Consider the following 21,104-nt stretch of genomic DNA (forward strand, 5'->3'; position numbering starts at 1 on the left):
GATTGATCCTGCAGCCTGTCTGGGAGCCTGGGCCTCTATCCCATCACATGGATTGATCCTGCAGCCTGTCTGGGAGCCTGGGCCTCTATCCCATCCCATGGATTGATCCTGCAGCCTGTCTGGGAGCCTGGGCCTCTATCATGGATTGTTCCTGCAGCCTGTCTGGGAGCCTGGGCCTCTATCCCATCACATGGATTGTTCCTGTATCCTTGCCCTGAGCCTGGGCCTCTATCCCATCACATGGATTGTTGCTGTATCCTTGCCCTGAGCCTGGGCCTCTATCCCAGCCCCATGGATTGTTCCTGTATCCTTGCCCTGAGCCTGGGCCTCTATCCCATCACATGGATTGTTGCTGTATCCTTGCCTGGGAGCCTGGGCCTCTATCATGGATTGTTCCTGTATCCTGCCTGGCAGCTGGCAGGGCTGGAGAGGCAGGAGAACAGGCAGGCAGTGCTGGGGGTGATGAACACCTCTGAAGAGTTTGCATTTGTCATCTGCTCAGGGCCCATGTGACAGGAGAAAGGTGGAGCTGAGGTGGATCTGGCCCTTCCCAGCCCTGGGGAGCTCAGCAGAGAGACAGAGAGCTCCCAGGAACAGCCCCACAGCTCCCAGGAACAGCCCCACAGCTCCCAGGAACAGCCCCCAGCCCAGAGAAAGGGTTTCCTTGTGAGCAGCACCAAGCCCTGCCCAGCTGCGCTTCCAGGGGCTGCTCTGGCCAGGGGCACAGGGAAGGGGAGCAGACCTGGCGTTTTTGGGGGCAGAGTTGCTGTTTTTGGGGGCACAGTTGCCATTTTTGGGTGCAGAGTTGGTGTTTTTGGGGGCACAGTTGCCGTTTTTGGGGGCACAGTTGCCATTTTTGGGTGCAGAGTTGCCATTTTTGGGGGCAGAGTTGCCATTTTTGGGGGCAGAGTTGCCGTTTTTGGGGCAGAGTTGCCGTTTTTGGGGCAGAGTTGCCGTTTTTGGTGCCTCTCTCGGTGTGCCTGTCAGGAGTTTGTCCCTGAGGATATCCAGCAAGGACACACAGATGGGCAGGGAAAGTCTCACTGAGGGAAGAGGCTCCACAGGGATTACACAAAGGTTGCCATGAGAGACAAGCAGATGGAAAGGACAAGGCTGGAATAAAAGGAGGGAGGTGATCATGGAATCCTGGAATGGTTTGGGCTGGAAGGGACCTTTACAAGCACCTCATTCCATGGCACCACTACCCCAGGGTGCTCCAGCCTGTCCAGGGACACTTCAGGGCTGGTGCTGCCCATGGTGCGGCTTCAGGCCTTGCAGCTCCTGCCTTCCTTATTAAAGCTTAAATAGCTCAGCCCACTTGCTGCTGCCTGGAAGAGGCAGGAGCAGGGTTTGGATCACCCCAAGCACGGATCTGCCTGGAGGTGCTGGCTGCAGAGGTGCCTGTGCTGAGCCCTGGGCTGGGGGCTCTGCTCCTGCTGCACCCCAGCGTGCCCTGGCCCAAAGGGGATGAACTGGGAGTGCTGAACCAGAACTCCAAGCTGTGTGAGGAGCAGAAAAGCCCTTGTACAGAAATGTCAGTCACTTGGAAGTGTGTGAGGGGAAGGAAAGCTTCCTCTGACTGTGAAATGTTCCATCCAGAGCTGGCACTCACAGTATGGAGTGAGACAGAAATAGCTGAACTATTTCTATGTACAAGCATGGCAGAGATGATCCAGGATTGGCTCATGTTTCCATGCTCAATTCAGAGCATTTTGGGATGAGGAGTGAACGTAGGATTGAATACTAATGATCATTTCCTTTTTAATTAACAGAGGTCCTACTCCAGGATGCTACAACTGAGCCTGCAGCCCACCCACAGGGCCCTGGCTGCTGGGCTTGGCACCTGAGCTGCTCCTCACTGAGCCCCTCCTGCACCTGAACACCTGAGCTGCTCCTCACTGAGCCCCTCCTGCACCTCTGAGCACCTGAGCTGCTCCTCACTGAGCCCTTCTTGCACCTGAACACCTGAGCTGCTCCTCACTGAGCCCTTCTTGCACCTGAACACCTGAGCTGCTCCTCACTGAGCCCCTCCTGCACCTGAACACCTGAGCTGCTCCTCACTGAGCCCCTCCTGCACCTGAGCTGCTCCTCACTGAGCCCCTGAGCACCTGAGCTGCTCCTCACTGAGCCCTTCTTGCACCTGAACCCTGAGCTGCTCCTCACTGAGCCCTTCTTGCACCTGAGCTGCTCCTCACTGAGCCCTTCTTGCACCTGAACACCTGAGCTGCTCCCCAGCCCCTCCTGTACCCCTGAGCTGCTCCTCACTGAGCCCCTCCTGCACCTGAACACCTGAGCTGCTCCTCACTGAGCCCTTCTTGCACCTGAGCTGCTCCTCACTGAGCCCTTCTTGCACCTGAACACCTGAGCTGCTCCCCAGCCCCTCCTGTACCCCTGAGCTGCTCCTCACTGAGCCCCTCCTGCACCTGAGCACCTGCCCAGCCCCAGATCTGGCTCTGCTTGACCTGTCACTGTCCCAGCTGCTGAAAGCAGCACACAGGGCAGAGCTGGCACAGCCCTGGCACAGGGCACAGCCCCTGGCACAGGGCAGTGCTGGAATGCTGCTGCTCCCAGCCCTGCACTGCTGCAATGCATCAGGAGCTCAGAGCACAGTTTTCCCCGAAGGGATATTTTGTTCTTAGATAATGAGCAGCAAATCTTCCACAGCTCAGGGAAAGGAGTTTTTAAACGGCTGTGGTGGAGGTGTTGGTGGTTTTCGGTTTGGGTTTTTGTTTGTTCGTTTGTTTTTGAGTCTTTTAAAGCCAGCCCTGTGAGTTTATCCACACCAGCAGCTGCTCCTGAAGGTGGAACTGCCCAAGGCTGCTCCCTCAGGACTGTCCCTGAGCCAGAGATATTGGCCTGGATGGGACAATTCCATGGATAAATTCCAGTACCATGTGGTGAAGGCAGCTGCATTCCCAACATCTGCACTGCCCTGGAACATCAGGGAACGTGGCCAGGCTGTCCTTGGCACTTCAGAGGAGTCAGGAATATCCATGGAACACAACAAAAAGCATCCTGGACCCTGAGTGATCATTTTTAATCACGGGCCCTCCTGGTTGAGCAGTGAAGCACATCCCTGCTTCAATTTCCAGGAAGCAGTGGGAGGGTTGGATGACCTCACTCATCATTAATTTCTACAACATCCTCTCAAAAAGTGTCCCCCTCCTCCTGCCAAGGACTCTGCAGTGAGGGACAGCAGGAGCTGGGATGCTGGGAATTCAATTAAAAGAACACAAACCCCTGGAGCTGCCATTTCTCCAGTGAATTTATTGCCATCAAATAATCTGACCAGAGCTGTGCCAGCCCTCCCTGCTGATGGGGGCTCCTGAGAGGGGTGGGGAACTCCTGCTGCTCCCTCTGCCCCTCGCTATCAGGGTGAGCCTGAGGCTGATGCCTTGACCAGCTCCTGGAGCTGTCCCTCACTGTCCCCCTGTGCCCCCTGTCCCCCACCCAGCCTGGCCTGGGGCACTGCCAGGGCTGGGGCAGGATCCCAGCATTGCTGATGCTGCCAGGAGAGCACCAATTCCACACATCCTTACAGCTCTCCAGAGGGAAAGGGAAATGCTGGGGCTGCCCTTGTCACCAGGAGGGCAGATGGAGAAGGATTTCATGGCCCTGCCCTGAGCAGGGGCTGCCCTGGCCCTGCAGCAGCTGCATGGATTGCTCTGGAATTCCCTGAACCTGCCCAGGGATTCCTGAGCCTGCTCCTGCTCTGGAATTCCCTGAACCTGCCCCTGAACCTGCCCAGGGATTCCTGAACCTGTCCCTGCTCCTGCCCAGGGATTCCTGAACCTGCTCCTGCTCTGGAATTCCCTGAACCTGCCCAGGGATTCCTGAACCTGCCCAGGGATTCCTGAACCTGCCCAGGGATTCCCTGCAGCCAAGCCCTGCTAATTTTAGCCTTGGCTGGGGGATTCCAGAGCCAGGCAGCAGCAGCAGGCACACATCAGCTCTGCTCACTCCTGCCCCAGCTCCCAGAGCCACAAGGATGTGCTGAAGTGCACTGAGGAGCTCTGAATCAGCCCCTGGCAGGAGCCTGGCTGATGAATCAGTGCAGGCACAGCCAGCTCTGATCAGTCAGCAAAGATCAATAATTGATGAACATCCTGAGGTGACGGCCCCAGCACCAGGGATGCCCTGACACATCAACCATCTGCTCCCCACCCCGTGGGGTCCAGCCAGCATCCAGAGCCTCACAGACCCTGCAGATTCTGTGGGACAAGGCTGGGGACTTCCCCCACCTCCCCTCCATGCAGCAGAGTGGAATTTGTGACATTTATCACAGTCCCAGAGTCCCAGAAGGATTTGGGTTGGGCCCAGCCCATCCAGTGCCACCCCTGCCGTGGCAGGGACACTTCCCTCTGTCCCAGGCTGCTCCCAGCCTGGCCTTGGGCATTTCCAGGGCCCAGAGGCTGCTCTGGGGCCCCTGTGCCAGGGCCTGCCCACCCTGCCAGGGAGGAATTACTCCCATGGATCCAAACCTACATTTCCCCTCTTTCCTCTGTGGTTTATCTCTGCCAAGGGTCCACAGCTCTGAGGCTGCTGGGAAGGACTCCCCAGCCAATCTTTCCATAGGATCTTCACAAATAAACCCCAGCAGCTCCTTTCCACAGGATCTTCACAAATAAACCCCAGCAGCTCCATTTGGAACCTCCCTCTCAAACCCTTCTGGCCAGGGATGTTTGAAATGTCCCTGGAGAAGAGAGATTCCCAAATCCCCCCCACCTCCTGTGGCTGAGGGGGCTCAGAGAGGCTGACAGGAATCTGAGGAAGGTTCCCCTGCCCCAGCAGGGCTGTGCCTGCCCTGGGAGCACAGGTCCTGCACTCCTCATGGGCACAGACACAGGGCAGGGCAGGGCAGAGGTGGCAGCAAAGCTTCCCAGGAGCCACAGGGAGATCCCTCAAACCACAGCAGAACCCCAACCAGCCACCCCAGAGAGCTCCTGGCCACCCCTCTGAGCACGGGGGACAGGAGCAGCACTCACCTCCCTGCTTGCTTCTGTCCAGGTAGATGGACACCCTTCGGGCCAGACCTGTGGGGAGACAGCATCAGGGCAGACAGGATCAGGGGGTGCTGCTCAGGGCCAGCCAGAGCAGAACCCAGCTTCAAACAGGGACCAGAAACAGCAGCTCAGATGGAGCAATGTGAGAGAGAAGCAGCAGCCAGAGCAGCTCAGGGCTCCCTCCCTCACTGCAGCACAGCATTTTTGGGAGGGCAGCAGGAACACACAGCAAGGAGCCCTCCTGGGGCTGGGCCCTGCTCCCAGCACTGCCAGACAGACAGACAGACAGACAGAGCTGCACAGATCCCTGGGAGCCTGGGGCTGCTGCCATGGCTCAGGCTTTGTGTGCCCAGAGCTGGGAGGGCAGCAGGGAAGCAGCTGTGCCAGCTCAGCTCTGCCCTCCCAGAGGAGATCATGTGCAGCTCTGTGCCTGGATGTGCCTGCCTGTGCCAGCTCTGTGCCAGTTCTGTGCCTGCCTGTGCCAGTTCTGTGCCTGCCTGTGCCTGGATGTGCCTGGATGTGTCAGTTCTATGCCTGCCTGTGCCAGTTCTGTGCCTGGATGTGCCTGCCTGTGCCAGTTCTATGCCTGCCTGTGCCAGTTCTATGCCTGCCTGTGCCTGCCTGTGCCAGCTCTGTGCCTGCCTGTGCCAGTTCTGTGCCAGTGCTGTGCCAGCCTGGGCTGCTGCCCCTCCCAGGCAGCCCTGAGTGTGTCAGTGCCCACCCCAGACAAGCCAGGGCCGCTCCCAAGCCCCCAAAGGATGAGTTTAGGTATTACACATTCCTCTCTCCGTCTCTGAGTGTGGAAATGGCCCTGAAAGTCAAGTTCTGGCTGCTCCCAAGAGCAGCCCAGAGGTGAGTGTGACATTATGGCACAGGGGAGAAGCTGGGAGAGGAGGGAAGGAAATCAATACTGGGAGCAAACAAACTCCGGTAAAACTCCTGAGCTCTGCAGCTTCAAAATGCATCCTCAGTTTTGTGAGGCAGTGCTGGACACAGCTGGGCTTGGCAGCAGATGACTCTGAGGGCTCTCCTCTGTCTCCACGGGGACCTGCTCCACTTAGCTCTTTTGAAGTGGCTACATTCATTTCTCTCTCCACAAACAGATCTGTCCTTCTCTGCTGCCCAGACTGCTGGGAAGGTGGAAGGCAAAGAAAACAGGCCCCAGACTGCTTCAGTCCACAAGGGAAAGAAAAAGCCAAGGGGAAAAACCCGATCCTGAAGAGAAGAGATTGAAAAGTTTCCCCAGTCCTGCTCTGGCAAATGGAAGCACCCAGCTCTCAGAGCTGTCCCAGCAGTGTCAGACACTGAAAACCCTTGCTGGGCGTTGAGCCCTGTCCAGAATGAGGCACAAGCAGCAGAGGCTCTGTCCTGGCACAGTGCAGGTGGAAGGGAAGGCAGGACAGGGGCACTGAGGGAGCTCCAGCCCAGCACCCTCCCTGCCCAGGGGCATTCCCAGCTCCCAGGAGCCAGATCCTGAATCCAGGGCTGGGAACCATCCCCCAGCAGCCAGCACAGCTGCTGTTTGCTGGCACAGAGCTGCACAGTGACACGAAGGGCAACTTGTCAGCACTGCTGGGCCCTGCAGAGCCCGGCCCTGCCCCTCACAGCTGCCCCTGCTGCCACCTTGGAAATGCCAGGCTCTGCCATTGGCACAGCAGCTCTGATTCCTGCAGCTCCTCATCAGTCCTGGCAGAGCCCCCAGCGAGGCAGAGCCTCACCCACAGCCCCTGAGGCACAGGGGAGGGGCTGGGGGAGCAACACACACAGGCAGCCCCAGGAAAGGCAGTGAAGAGCTGAAAGGGCTGTGTCAGGCTCCTGGGATGAACACATCAGCTCAGAAATGAGAACTGTCAGCTTTTAAGGTCAGGATGAATGATGATGGTCATCTCATGTGACCTCCTGCACAGCATGGGCCAGGCAGCCTCCTCCAGCACCTCCCCATCAATCCCAGCAAGGGCTGATTGAGCCACAGCACAGCCAGGGAAAGCTGCAGCCTTGATTAGAAATATTCAAGTGTCAGAGAATTGGAGCAGTAGCACCTGGTGGGGTCTGGGAACGAGGAACACCCACTCCTGGAATGCTGCAAAACCTCCTTTAATATCCTAAACCTCCCTTAATATCCCAAAACCTCCTTTAGCATCCTAAAACCTCCTTTAACATCCTAAAACCTCCTGAAATGTCCTAAAACCTCCCTTAATATCCCAAAACATCCTTTAGCATCCTAAAACATCCTTTAACATCCTAAAACCTCCTGTAATGTCCTAAAACCTCCCTTAATATCCCAAAACCTCCTCTAACATCCTAAAACTTCCCTTAATATCCTAAAACCTCCTCTAACATCCTAAAACTTCCCTTAATATTCCAAAACCTCCTTCAACATCCTAGAACCTCCTTTAATATCCTAAAACCTCCCTTAATATCCCAAAACCTCCTATAACACCCTACAAACTCCTGTAATGTCCTAGAACAGATTTCAGGGTTACACAAACTGGTTTCCTGGCTTCATCCCATGTGTGGCTGGATGCCAACGTTCCTTTTTACACCCTTTTCTGCCCAGCTTTCCCAACATTCCAAGCAGGCCAATGTCTCACTGTGCTGCCCTTCTGCACGTGCCAGATTTAGAGCACACGTCCCTCTGGCACCTCCTGACCCGCAATGAACAGGGAAGAGCAGGAGCCAAAACGGGAGCTGGGGCTGAAGGAGGTCACAGGTGCCACCCCCAAAGCTGCACCAAGGCTGATTTTCAGCTTTTCCCCCCGCCCCAGACAGCTCAGTGGCACCCACCTCGTGTGGTTGGCAGCATGTCTGACAGCCCCTGCCAGGCTGTCACCATCTCTGGGTTCTTCTCCAGGTCTGCAAAGTTCTTCCACACTCTGATGGCACCATCGTCTGGGGGAGCACAGAGGAAGAACACAAAGCAAAGTCACTGCTGCTCCTGCAGCTCCTTGTGCACCAGGAAGAAGAGGAGAAGCAGAGCTGGAGTCACACAGACCCCAAAGCCCAGAGTGTCACTCGAACACTTTCTGTTGGGGTTGTTTTCCCTCTCGAATTTACATCCACAGAACCTAAGGCTTTGTTCTGCTGGAGCTGTTCTGGAAGAGCTTTTCTCCTCCCTTGAACAACACCTGACATTCAGTGTCTCTCCATTTCCTTGACATTCATTTTCTGCAGGATTCATCTCTGGATTGGAGCCGAGGGCCACACAAGTACCCACTCAACACAGAACAGCCCCACAGAGGCAGCAGCATCAAAGCCCAGCCCATCAGCAGCAAATCTTTCAAGAACATTGTGTATTTTTTTCAATTTGCTCCCCATCTGTGAAACTTTTGTGCTAAGAATCAATAAATTGAAAGAAATATGTCCTAAAGGCTCTCTCAGCTCCCCTTCCCCCTCCCTTAATTCCAGCCAACCTGTGCAGTTGAGCAGGGAGCTGGAGAAGCTGCTGAAAACACTCTGAGTGCCAGCTCTGGAATGGCTCCTTGGGAGAGGAGCAGATCTGACTCACAGCTCTGCAGAGCAGAGACTTGGCAAGATCTCCTCATGCAGCCCCTGCCCAGGTGAGACAGGGACTGGAGGGAAACTCAGAACCACCCGAGGGGTTTGGTGCTGAGGCTGAGCCCTGCCTGCTCTGCATGAACACAGCACAAGGAACGCAACTGCAGCTCCTGGGCTTTGCTGCTGCACAGTTTCAGCTCTGGGCAGCAGCTTTCCCCAGCTGAAACCACCTTTCCCCAGCTGAAATCACCTTTCCCCAGCTGAAACCACCTTTCCCCAGCTGAAAGCACCTTTCCCCAGGTGTGCCACAGGAGGGGGTGGCCACAATGCAGTGACAAGCAGAGACTCAGGTGGGAATGGTTTCAGCAAGTTTTGGACTGCTCAGCCCTTGGAGAGTCTGCGTGAGAGGTTTCAGCACTGCCAGGAAGATCCTGCAAGTCTGAGCCTGGAAATGCTCCTGAGCTGAGAGCAGGAGGTCAGTGCAGGGCTGCCACTGTGGTATCTTCTGAAAAATCCCTTCACCAGGATTTCTTCTCCTGGGAAGCTGGGAAGCTTCAGCTTCTCCATGTTTTGTTCCTCTGGAACATGCTTTAGAGGGTCCTTACCAACAGGTGCATCTTTGATTAGTTCCATGTAAATTGTTTTTAATTAATGACCAATCCCAGTTCCAGCTGTGTTGGCCTCTCTGCTCAGTCACAAGATTTTTGTTATCGTTCTTTTCTTAGCCTTCTGATTCCTCCTTTCTCTTTCTTTAGTATAGTTTTAGTATAATATAATATAATATAATATAATATAATATAATATAATATAATATAATATAATATAATATAATATAATATCAGCCTTCTAAGAACTTAGAGTCAATTCTTCTCTCTCACCTCGTCCTGGAGACCCACCACAGTTAATAGCCCCCCATGGGGGGAGGATTGGGCTGGGGGCAGCCCAAGGAGGACAGAACAGATTCCAGAGCAGCTCAGCTGGCTGGCAGTGTTGCCAGCCCCCAGTGGGACACGGTGTGCTGCACAGAGTGTCCCTCACCTGTGGCAGTGAGCAGCAGGGAGCAGTCCTGCCCGTTCAGGTACTCCATGGCCGTGATCCGCGTGTACCGGGGGTTCCCGTTGTGGAAGTAGTCCAGCTTCTCCCCCTTCTCCCAGTCCCAAAAGCTGTGGGAGGAACAGACACTGAGCCTCCAGCTCTAGAGGCACTCCTCACCCAGTCTGGGATCTCTCCTTTGCACTTGGGCATAGCTGGATTAATAACACATCATGGAATCATGGAATGGTTTGGATTGCAATGACCTCAGAGCCCACCCAGTGCCACCCCTGCCATGGCAGGGACACCCCAGCTCTCCCAGGGTGTCCAATCCCAATGTCCAACCTGGCCTTGGGCACTGCCAGGGATCCAGGGGCAGCTCTGGGCACCTGTGCCAGGTCCTGCCCACCCTCCCAGGGCAGGATCTCACCACCTCCAGCTGCTGAGAGAGAGCCAGGACAGGGGCACAGCTGTCCCTGATGTGACCCCCACCCTCACCAGATGCTGCCCCATGTCCCCAGCCCTCACCAGATGCTGTCCCTGCCATGTCCCATGTCCCCAGCCCTCACCAGATGCTATCCCTGCCATGTCCCATGTCCCCAGCCCTCAGCAGATGCTGTCCCTGCTGTGCCTCATGTCCCCAGCCCTCACCAGATGTTGTCCCATGTCCCCAGCCCTCACCAGATGCTGTCCTTGTCAGCCACAGCGATGCAGGGGGTGAAGGGGTGGAACTTCACCACGGAGGGCACTCCAGGGTTCCTGTTGAGGAAGATCTGATCGTCCAGCCGGGAGATGCCTGGGGGACAGCACCAGCTCAGCTCACACCTGATGGCCCCAGGATGGGTGTGCAGAGCCCCAGCTCCCAGGGCCACCAGGAACCCACCCCAGCCCTTCCAGGAGTTTCTCAGACCCCCCAGCTGTCTCAGCTCTTGAGGTACAAACCAAGACCTGTGGTGACAAACCCTTCATCCTCTCTGGCAAGCAAGGAGAACAAGCCCAGCCACACCCAGGGAAATGCCAGTTTGTGTGGAGGGAAAAACCAACACTATTCAAAATACAAAATAGGAAAATACCTTTTTTTTCACTTTAAAATACAGCATTTCACTGTAGCTTGTGGATTATTTATTTAACCTTCCATTTGAGTCCCCTTAAATTTTAGGTTAATTTGCAAATGAAAAATGCATTTTCCATGGAGACCTTAAAATGATGGGTAAAGACTTTTCCCATCTTGTCTTCAGAGCAGTTTGCTATTCACAAACAGTGCTGGGACCCCAGCACTGCTGGGTTCTGGCACTCTCTGAATTCATCACACAAACCCCTAAACCCAGGAGACATCCATTCAACCCGAGTTTGTTTTAGAATGCATCCATTGAATCTAATTTTCATTAAAAGCTTGTAAGTCTATTTTAATTCTTTTTAATATTTCACGTTTTCATTATTTTTTTAATGAATAGTGGCATTTCAGTCACTCAGGTCAAGCAACCAAATATGAACACTGTCTAGAAAGAGATTTAACTTCTCCAGGCAAGCATGAAAAATCCCCTTCTTTGTATTCCATCAGCTCTCCTAGGCCATCTCCTGGGCTCCAGGATCATTTCTGCATTTCTCTGGTTGATGATACTCTGCAGTTTCCTGGTGTGAAGCTCCACACTGCACTCACGGGAGCAGCCTCCCAGTGACAGGGCTGAGCCCTGGGCACTCTTCCTTCAGCAAACTGGGATTTCCAGCCCTGTGTGCCTCCAGAAGCGTCCCTGGGAGGAGCAGCCCCCAGCCCTGCTCCTGGGAATGCCTTGGGGAGGACACCAGGAGCTCCTGGAACTGAGGCTCCCCAGCCTCTGCTGCTCAGGGCAGGGAAAATCTGAGGAATGCAAATTCCTCAGGAAGCTTCATTAGGCTTCACTTTACCCGAATAAATTCCTCTGCTGAGAGAATTCCAGCCCAAAGCTGCCTCAGAGAGTCCCAGAGATCCAGCCCCAGGTCCCTGGGGAGCCCCTGCTGACACAGCACAGACCTGGGGCACGTTGGGAGCAGCAATATCCCAAATAAAATGGGGAGCAAGGAGTAAACCAGCACTCACAGAGCTCAGCAGAGCAGGGAAGGTGAGATACCTCCCTGAGGTGCCTCCTGAGCTGGGGCACAGGTCCAGCAGCTCCACACCCTGCCATGACCACGTCTGTCCCGCAAACCCTGAGCCTGCAGCTCTGGATTTGACCCTCCAGCACTGCACCCTGCATCCCCTTAAAAGCAGAGGCTGAGCTGGTGAGACCACAGCCAGCAGGTGAGAGCAGAGAGGTGGGGCAGCAGCAGGGAGCACCTGCAGGAGCAGCTGGGAACACCTACAGGAGCAGCTGGGAACACCTGCAGGAGCTGGAAACACCTACAGGAGCAGGAAACACCTGCAGGAGCAGCTGGGAACACCTGCAGGAGCAGGAAACACCTGCAGGAGCAGGAAACACCTGCAGGAGCAGCTGGAAACACCTGCAGGAGCAGCTGGAAACACCTGCAGGAGCAGCTGGGAACACCTGCAGGAGCTGGGGAACACCTGCAGGAGCTGGAAACACCTGCAGGAGCAGCTGGGAACACCTGCAGGAGCAGCTGGGGAACACCTGCAGTAGGTGGGAAACACCTTCAGGAGCAGCTGGGGAACACCTGCAGGAGCTGGGGAACACCTGCAGGAGCAGGGGAACACCTGCAGGAGCAGCTGGGGAACACCTGCAGGAGCAGCTGGGGAACACCTGCAGGAGCAGGAAACACCTGCAGCAGCTGGAAACACCTTCAGGAGCAGCTGGGGAACACCTGCAGGAGCTGGGGAACACCTGCAGGAGCAGTTGGGGAACACCTGCAGGGGCTGGAAACACCTTCAGGAGCAGTTGGGGAACACCTGCAGCAGCAGTTGGGGAACACCTGCATCAGCAGCACCTGCCCTGCCCTCAGCAGCCTGAGGGGCTGCAGGGAGCCATCACTAATTGGCCCAGGGCTAATTGGGGTTCCAGAGCCCACGCTGAGCAGGCAGCACTCACCCTTCTGGATGATCTTCTGGGCCTGCTTGCGCACGCGCGCGTTGCGCAGGAAGCGCCACTCCCGCTCCTTGCGGATCTGGCTCTCCAGGTCGTGCTCCTCAGGGATCTGCCAGGACAGGGACAAACACACGGGAGCAGTGACCCCCAGGGGCTGGCTGAGTGACCCCACAGTCCCTCCTGTGCCCCCTGAGCGCTGCAGGTCTGATCTGGGCACAGCACCACACATTCCTCTCTCTGCTCTCCCCAGCATCACGCAGCCAGCCCGAGATCAAAGAGGGAGCCCAGCCCTGCAGGGCCAGCTCAGAACACACTGGAATCTTTCTCTTCCTGCTAACCAAGGGCTGCTGGCCGAGCAGGGCATGGCCACAGTCCTAAATCCCCGGGATGTTCAGGTTGCCACCACCACTTACCAGGAACAGCCCTCTTCTGGTTCCCTGGTCTGAAAACCATGCCCCTGTGTCACCTGGCTTTGATACACAAAATTATACAAAAATTCCCCCTGCAATTGGAGAGTGGCCCTGCAGTCCCAGCCACCCTGAGCCATTTGATGATATTTATTCACACCCCACAGCTCCAGGTTTCAGCACTCCATGGCTCCCCTACAAAACCTGTGCTCCAGGCACGAGGCCAGCCCCAGTGCTGCTCCCACCATGGCATTTCCCACCTTACTCAGCCTCAAAAGGAATAAACTCCGGAGATCTCACCCCAAACCATGGCAGGAGCTATATATGAGGTGTTTTTCATACATAAAAAATGATCCAAGACTCCCCTGCTCCAGAAGCATCCTTGGATCAATTAAGGAGCTGAGCCACAGGGTTCTGATCCAGCTTCCTTTGGTGCTGCTTGCTCCAAAGGAGTAACTCTTTGAGAAGGAAGACAAATTCCCCATTTAAAAAATCCTTGTTTTCCCTGAATAAGAAAGTCCTGAAATCATCTGTCACTATTACAAACGCTGCCTTCAAATAATGCTATCCTTTGGAAAACTGCTGTTACTGAGTTGGACTTCTGCTTCTGTAAAATAAATAAAAAATAAGAAGCCCACCCTCCACCTTTCCTCCTGGCAAAGAAAAAAGCACTTTATTTCAGCACAACACCTATTAGACAAGCAATGACAAACGACCCCTAATGAAAAGCAATAAACAAACCTGAGCTAAAATACATCAAAGGAATTTGAGAGGGGAGAGATGACACCTACACCTTAATGAAAATCCAGCTTCTCTGGGAATAAATTAAAGCAAGCCCAAGGAAGAGCCCTTGGCCCAGCAGGTGAAGGCTGTCCTGGCCCCCACACCCACCCACCTGTGTGGCTCTGGGCAAAATCCTGCCAGGAGGGAGGGAGGATCCATGGAAACACCAAGCCCAGCTCTGGCCGCGCTCCAGCTGCAGGATGGGGACCATGACAGACCCTTCCAGGGCTTCCCCCAGGCAGGGACCAGCAGCTGAACCCTCCCAGCAGAGCTTTCCTTCTGTGAGCTCAGTGGGTGCCAGGAGGGGAGCAGGGAGCGCTTGGCACAAGCTGCAGAGGCCAATCCAGCCCTCCCTGGTCCCCAGCCCTGCAGCAGGGCAGGATCCCCCTCCTCTCCCCAGACCCAGGGCCAGGGCGCAGCGCAGCAGCCCCGGCAGGGATTGATCAGGGAGGGCTGCTTATGTAATTCTCACCTTCCAGGATCCTTCCCAGCTCCTGCCTGCATGTTCTGCCAGCCCTGCGAACAACAGATGCTGGCTCTGCTCTCCCTGCCTCAGGACTTCCTGACAGCTGGCACCGAGGCTTTCCTGCACCCCGTGGCTCCCAGAACAGCCCTGAGCCACCAGGGGCTGCAGGAACAGGAAAAGCTTCTGCAGAGCCCAGGGCTGGGCAGGGACCTGCTTCTCCTGGCAGGGGGAGGATTTCCAGGGCAGCTTTTTCTCTCTCCGTTTATTTGATTAGATAATCAATAAATCAAACCTGGAGTGATGGCTTGAAACGCAGCCCCTGATTTACACTGGAAATTAATCCCCCAGTCTTTCCAGTGAAAGCATTCTCAGGGCAAGGTCCATGAAGCAAAACTAAATTCATCAATTAAATATGACTAAGATGCACTCACAGTCATTTTATGTTTATTCATTACAGGAACAGTTGTCTTGTCTTTCCCTGTTTATGAAGGCAGGCAGCAGCTCCAAAGGAACGGCTGGAATGAAGCATCAATGTCATTTCTCCATCAGTACTTGGTACACTTCACTCTCTGCCTTTTTCATGAGGCTGAAGCTCCCAAAAGGCAGCAGCCACCAGCCAGGACTGTTCCCTGTTGCTGCAGGAACGGGGACTCCATGGAAACTCAGGCACACCCGAGCTGTCACTCCTCACCTCCAGCCAAGAAACCCCAGAGCAAGTTCTCACAGAGAGACTTCTGCAGTCCATGCACACAGAGCAGCCAGTGCAGCCCCAAAGTCAGCTACAACCCCCTGTCAGGACAGGGCAACACCTGCAGAAAATTCCCTCTCCTTGGCCTTCCAAAGCTGCTTTGCAGAAGTACCAGGGAGATCAATGCTCTCCCTCGTGCGATTAGAAAACACAGATTTTGTTCTCTTCAAGCTTCACCCAGGAACCCACCAGCTGGAATTCCCAGCTCAGGGAGCTCCTCCAGAGCCAGGGCTGTGCCCTGCTCCTCTCCCTGGGACACACAGAGCAGAAAATCCCCCTTCCCATGTCTCCTCTCCCTGGCTGCTGTGGGTTAGTACAGGAATGCTCCACGTTTATTATTGCCTCTCCTCAAGCACTTTAGTCTATTTTATGTGCAGGAAGCAGTAGTAAAGCCACTCCCCCGCAGAGCTCCCCATGTCCCCGCTGCCCCTGCCCGTGCCTGGCTGCCTAATCTGATTTATTTTATCAATAAAGACCCCCCTCTTCCCTGGGAAGAGGTTTTCTTAGGGAGCAGACAAATTATTTTAATAAGAACGAAGAGCTCAAACATCATCTTGCTCTGGTCTGGGTTGAATCAGGGCTCTGAAGCTCATCTTGGGGAGGAAAAGCCCTGGTGGGAGCCTGGCCAGGCAGCGCAGCCCCACAGCCCAGACGTGCCCTGAGGAATTTCTGGGTGGTTTCAGCAGAGAGGGAATTTCACAGCAGCTCAGGAAGCGTCAGGCAATGCTTGGCTGGCGATTCCCTCTGGAAATCAAGAGCCTGCCCTGCTCCGATAGCCTTAAACTCGGGCAATTACCTCAGCCCAGCACCTGAACGCTCCGTGGCGGGGGCTCAGCCCCCTCCCGAGGAGGCAGCACTAAAACCATTCCCTCATTATCTCTGCAGCAGTGCCGGGACACGAACATCCCCGCGGAGAGGCTTTAATGGAGCCTGGCACCGTCCCTGCCGGGCATGGCAACCCCTCCAAGAGATGCAGCTCAAAGTCCTGACACCTTCGGGCTCCCTGAGACTCCCAGAGCACCTGGAAGTTGCCTTTAATGAGGGAGATTTACTGCTCCTTCTGTTTCATACTTGAACCTGAAACCTGAGCTTTGGCTAAAACATTCTGGGAATTTACCAGCTAAAACATTCTGGGAATTTAACAGCTTCTCTTTCCAGTCACTGATATCTTTGCCCATCCCTTAAGAGCTCTGGTTTGAGTTTTTCCTGGAACAAGGTTTCAGTTTCTCTCTCACTTCACACAGAGACAATTTAGTTACCCAAACAAATCACTTCTGAAGAGACCTGGATGTAAATTTGTCATTACCACCCTTGTTCTTTGCTGTAAGGCAACTCCTTACATTTTTTTAGACTTTAAACCCCAACAATAATGCTCCCCCAGCCCCCCCAGGCACTCTGGGCATGCAGCCGCTCTCACTCTCTCCTGTGTGAGTTAAAGAGCTCCCAAACCCCACCCGAGTGGGGCAGAGGGTCTGTCCTGCCCCAGGGCAGCCTCCCCCACCACCTCTCTGCCTCTTTTACCACAGCCAGGTCAGCAAGAAGGCAGCACCTCTCATTCTCCAGCCTCTCACTGCCCTTTCTGGGGAAGAGGGCATTCATTATTCCATTTATTTACTTTAAAAACCAATTCATTTTAGCTATAATGCAATTTTCTATATGCAGAGAAGCACAGCATTTCAGATGGAACAACTCTGCAGTGCAAGCAGGCAAAACTGGGGGGTCTGACACAGAACCTCTCCTCATTCCTATGTTTTCTGTGGGCTGTGCTCCATGGGGAGCTGATCTTGCCCCCGGGCCCTGCCTGTCCCACCCTCAGCGACCCTCGTGATCCCTCTTGAGAGGAATGGAAGATTTGTCTTTCCAAACCAGCTGTGGGGCTGCTGGGAGATAAAACCAGCACTGGGAGATAAAAGAAACAATGGGAAGGATTCCACTGATTGATGAATGGAAAAAGATACTTGCTTTTACAAATAAACTTTAGGTTTGCTGATAAATGAAATTTGACATTGAAAGATGAAGAAACAATGGGGAAGAAAAACCCCTAAATTCCACAAGAATTAAAAATTAAGAGGGAGGGTTTTACATTAGAGGGAAATCTCTGGTATCAGGTGTATTGGGAAGTCTGAACCTCTCAAGTACCTCAGAAATGGGGAAAGAGCGAAGGGAAATGCAGCTGGGAAATTGGGATAAAAAGGAGGCTCTGTCCTCCAAAAATTGGAGAGACCCCAGGGGAATGGCCCATGGCCTCTGCCTTTATTGGAATAAAGTCAAAGGACTCCTCTGCCTCCTGTTTGGACATAAACCTCTGGTGTTTGTGGATTAACTTTCCTGACACTCTGGTCACTCTCACTGACAGGAGCAGCACGATGGAAGGAGATCCACTCCTCTGCCTCCCCAGGAAGGGAAGGGAGGCAGGGCAGGGCCCAGCCCAGCAGGGTGACCTTCATCCACTCCTCTGCCTCCCCAGGAAGGGAAGGGAGGCAGGGCAGGGCTGGCAGGCTCAGCCCAGCCCAGCAGGGTTACCTTCATCACGGGCTGGGCGAAGTACTTGGCGCTCCAGTCGCAGAACCCCGTCTGCACCGCGGCCGAGATGAAGCTCTTGTGTCCCACGGCATCATCAGCATCATCAGCTGTCTGTGGGGAGGGGACAGGGCTCAGCCCCTGCAGGGACCCCCCAGGGACACCCCCCTGCCCCAGCCAGGCACCAAACCCTCAAACACACTGCCCAGGACAGGGAACTCTGCACAGCCAGCTCTGGGATGGGGTTATGGTCACTGCGCACAGCCAGCTCTGGGATCAGGGTTATGGTCACTGTGTACACCCAGCTCTGGGATCAGGGTTATGGTCACTGTGCACAGCCAGCTCTGGGATCAGGGTTATGGTCACTGTGCACACCCAGCTCTGGGATCAGGGTTATGGTCACTGTGTACACCCAGCTCTGGGATCAGGGTTATGGTCACTGCGCACAGCCAGCTCTGGGATCAGGGTTATGGTCACTGTGCACACCCAGCTCTGGGATCAGGGTTATGGTCACTGTGTACACCCAGCTCTGGGATCAGGGTTATGGTCACTGCGCACAGCCAGCTCTGGGATCAGGGTTATGGTCACTGTGCACAGCCAGCTCTGGGATCAGGGTTATGGTCACTCCTTGGAAAGGTGCCCGTTCCCTCTGCAGGGATCTGAGCTGGAGCAGCCCCAAGGCACCTCAGGGAGGTCCCAGCAGCAGTTCTGTCCCAGGGATGGGGTGTGGGAAGCAGTGAGGATGACTCAGGATCCAGACACAGCTGGTGCCAAGGTGGATGAGTGTCTGTTACACAGCACAGGACACCCCAAGGGAAAAGGGAAAAGCTGCTCCACTCCCTCAGGTTTCAGCTTTCAGAAATACAATCCTGGTGCTGCCAAACCACAGAGAAGGGAAGGTGTTGCTGCTGCTGGGGCTGCAGCACCTTCTCCTTGTGATCACAGCTGTCCCTTGTCCCTGCTCTGCCAGGGCTGGAGAGCAGCCCTGAGGGTCAGGGATCTGACTCTGGGGTGTCACTCAGGCACACAAATGTTTACAGAGCAGTAAGCCATGGACTCTGATTAGACACATTGCTTAGTGGCAGAAGTGAATAATGCCCTATCAAAAGCTGTAAAACGCAATTTATCCTGAAGAAAATAAATTAATCAATTTTTATTTGGCTGCTTAGAGGCAGCCAACCTGGATTAGCAGCAGCTGGAAGCAAACGAGGGATGCACAGAAATAAACCACAACCAACAGAAAGTGGGACAAACCCCAGTGGGGAGAAGCTGTCAGAGCAGTTCTCCTTACCTGCTCTGGGCCTTTGTCAAACATTTTCCTTGTCCTGGGGAACTGGTGGGAGTGGGGGGTGTACTGCACGCCCACGTTGGTGACGCTGGGGCGCGCGGCCGCCAGCTCCCGGCTCACCGCTGGCTTGGGCACCTCGTTGGTCAGGCTGGAGCTGCTGGTGCTCGTGGTTGGAGGGGACCCTCTGAGGGACAGAGCAGGGGACAGGCTTTGGGTACTGCTGCACATGAGATTTGCTGTGCATTATGTCATTTTCACTTTGTTTCCTTCTCACGAGGTTTGTGTTTCGCTGTGGCGCCTCCTCTGCAGAAACATCACAGTTCCCACGTCCCCTCACAGGCCAAACCCACCCCAAACCAAGAGTGAACTCTGACTGTGCCAACTCCACACTGAGGGGATGAACCTCAATGTTCTGGCAATTTGTGATGCCTGACCTAAGTCACCCTGACCAGGGACTGAAGCTTCAAACCATTTGAATTTAAACTGGGCCCTCTGTTGGGATCTCACTGGTGCACACTGGGTAAGGGACCAGCAGATCTAATGTGTGGTGTGTTCTCTTGGAGAGTTGTTTTGGGAAATAATCCCATTTTCAGCCCTCAGCTTTGCCCCCAGCACTCTCTGTTTCCCTGCAGCTCAGGCAGGGTGATTTGTCCATCAGTTAACCCCAGCTTTTATCAGCTCAAAGTGCAGCAGGCACAGCTCAGACGTCACTGGGAATTTGGGCAGCACAGCTCAGGAAAGGTAAAAGCAGCCAAGCAGCAGCTCTTCCTTTCAGTTCACTTGGATACCCAGTGGGCTTGTTACTCTTTGCCCTAAAGGAAAACAGGAAGAAACTCCCACCTTTTCCCAGAGCTTTCCTTCCTGGACACCTCACCCCTGCTGCCAGCCCCATTCCCGTCCCTGGGCAGCTCCCCGGGATGGGGCTGGGCAGGGAGCCCCCAGCCCACCCACAGAAGGTGCTGGAAGGCCGAGCTGCACTTACCCCACTTGGTGGATGTGCATCCCCTTGTTGGTGGGGCTGGCAGGGGCAGACTGGGTCAGCGAGGAGGTGTCCAGGATGCGCTGGGGGCGAGCGTTGACCGTGGCCTGGGGAGAACACAGGGAGCCTGAGCAGCTGGCACGGCCTGGCACGGCCTGGCACGGCCTGGCACGGCCAGCCAGGGCAGAGAGAGAGCTCTCTGTGGCTGGGGGGCAGAACAAAGCCCCCAGGCTGCCCCCAGCACCAGCTGCTTCCACTGCTGGCCCGGGCAGGAACACTCACCCCAGAGTGCCTGCGCTGCCTGCAGGGAGATGGCTGCAGCCAGGACCCGCCCTGCACCCCAAACACGGGGCAGGGACACAGCCTGGGCCCCCCTCAGTGCCCCTCACAGCCACCAGCCTGTCCCTCACACCTCAGGACTGAGTCCTGCAGCTCCCACCATGACCATAAAGCACATTCTGAGCCTGGAGGAAAGGGGGCTCAGGGGGATCTGGCTCTGCACAACTCCCTGACAGGAGGGAGCAGCTGGGTTCTGCTCCCAGGGGACAACAGGACAAGAGGAAATGGCCTCAAGTTGTGCCAGGGGAGGGTCAGGTTGGATATTGGAGAAAATTCCTTCCTTGGAAGGGCTGTCCAGCCCTGGCACAGCTGCCCAGGGCAGTGCTGGAGTCCCCAGGGATTTAACAGCCATGTGGATGTGGCACCTGGGGCCATGGGTCAGTGCTGGCCCTGGCAGTGCTGGGGGAATGGTTGGACTGGATGGGCTCAGAGGGTTTTTCCAGCCTAAATGATTCTGTGATTCAGCTTCAAGCCTTCCATTAAAAACATCTGGACAAAGCAGCCTGGGCTGAAGCAAACTTCCCTCTTAAGACTTTTTGATTTCAGCAAGTCTCTAGAGGCCCACACTGAACCCTGGGTCCTTGCTGTTTGTTTTGGTGCTCACAAAAAGCAGGGCTGGGCATTTTCCAAGGCTCAGGCCGGGAAGGAGAACTGCACCATTCCCATCTGCACCATCACCATCAATGGCAGGGCAGGCACAGCCTGGGAGAGGCCCAGCAGTGCCTAATGAGCCTGGGGAACAGAGCAGCAGCAGGTTCCTGCAGGAAGGCTGCACGCCTGGGCTGCCCACACACCGGCTGCTCACACCCAGCACAGCCCCTGAGCCCTTCTGGAGGAACAGATCCACAGCCCTGGCTCCAGGAAAAACCTGAGCAGGACACTCTGCTCTCCTTTGATAACAGCAATCACACAACACTGGGCTTGGAAGGGACCTCTGCAGATCACCCAGGTCAAACCCCCTGCTAGGGCAGGGCCACCTGGAGCAAGTGGCACAGGAATGTGTCCAGGGGCCTTGGATGTCACCAGA

General features: G+C 55.1%; 1 protein-coding gene across 2 annotated transcripts in view; it reads right to left on the reverse strand.

Moving 5' to 3' along the window:
* RPTOR (regulatory associated protein of MTOR complex 1) overlaps nucleotides 1-21,104 on the reverse strand; it is a 108,928-nt gene that overhangs the window by 13,589 nt on the left and 74,235 nt on the right. For both annotated transcript variants that reach the window (XM_071451539.1, XM_071451538.1), the window contains 8 exons: nucleotides 19,742-19,845; nucleotides 18,763-18,943; nucleotides 17,475-17,585; nucleotides 12,551-12,656; nucleotides 10,212-10,326; nucleotides 9,537-9,661; nucleotides 7,788-7,892; nucleotides 4,986-5,033 (listed from right to left, as the gene is read on the reverse strand). In XM_071451539.1, the coding sequence (XP_071307640.1) occupies nucleotides 4,986-5,033; nucleotides 7,788-7,892; nucleotides 9,537-9,661; nucleotides 10,212-10,326; nucleotides 12,551-12,656; nucleotides 17,475-17,585; nucleotides 18,763-18,943; nucleotides 19,742-19,845 (895 nt within the window). The remainder of the gene's footprint in view (nucleotides 1-4,985; nucleotides 5,034-7,787; nucleotides 7,893-9,536; nucleotides 9,662-10,211; nucleotides 10,327-12,550; nucleotides 12,657-17,474; nucleotides 17,586-18,762; nucleotides 18,944-19,741; nucleotides 19,846-21,104) is intronic.

The sequence above is a fragment of the Agelaius tricolor genome, unplaced genomic scaffold, assembly GCF_023055355.1.
Source record: "Agelaius tricolor isolate 1412-34295 unplaced genomic scaffold, bAgeTri1.0.p SCAF_32, whole genome shotgun sequence".
Classification (NCBI taxonomy): domain Eukaryota; kingdom Metazoa; phylum Chordata; class Aves; order Passeriformes; family Icteridae; genus Agelaius; species Agelaius tricolor.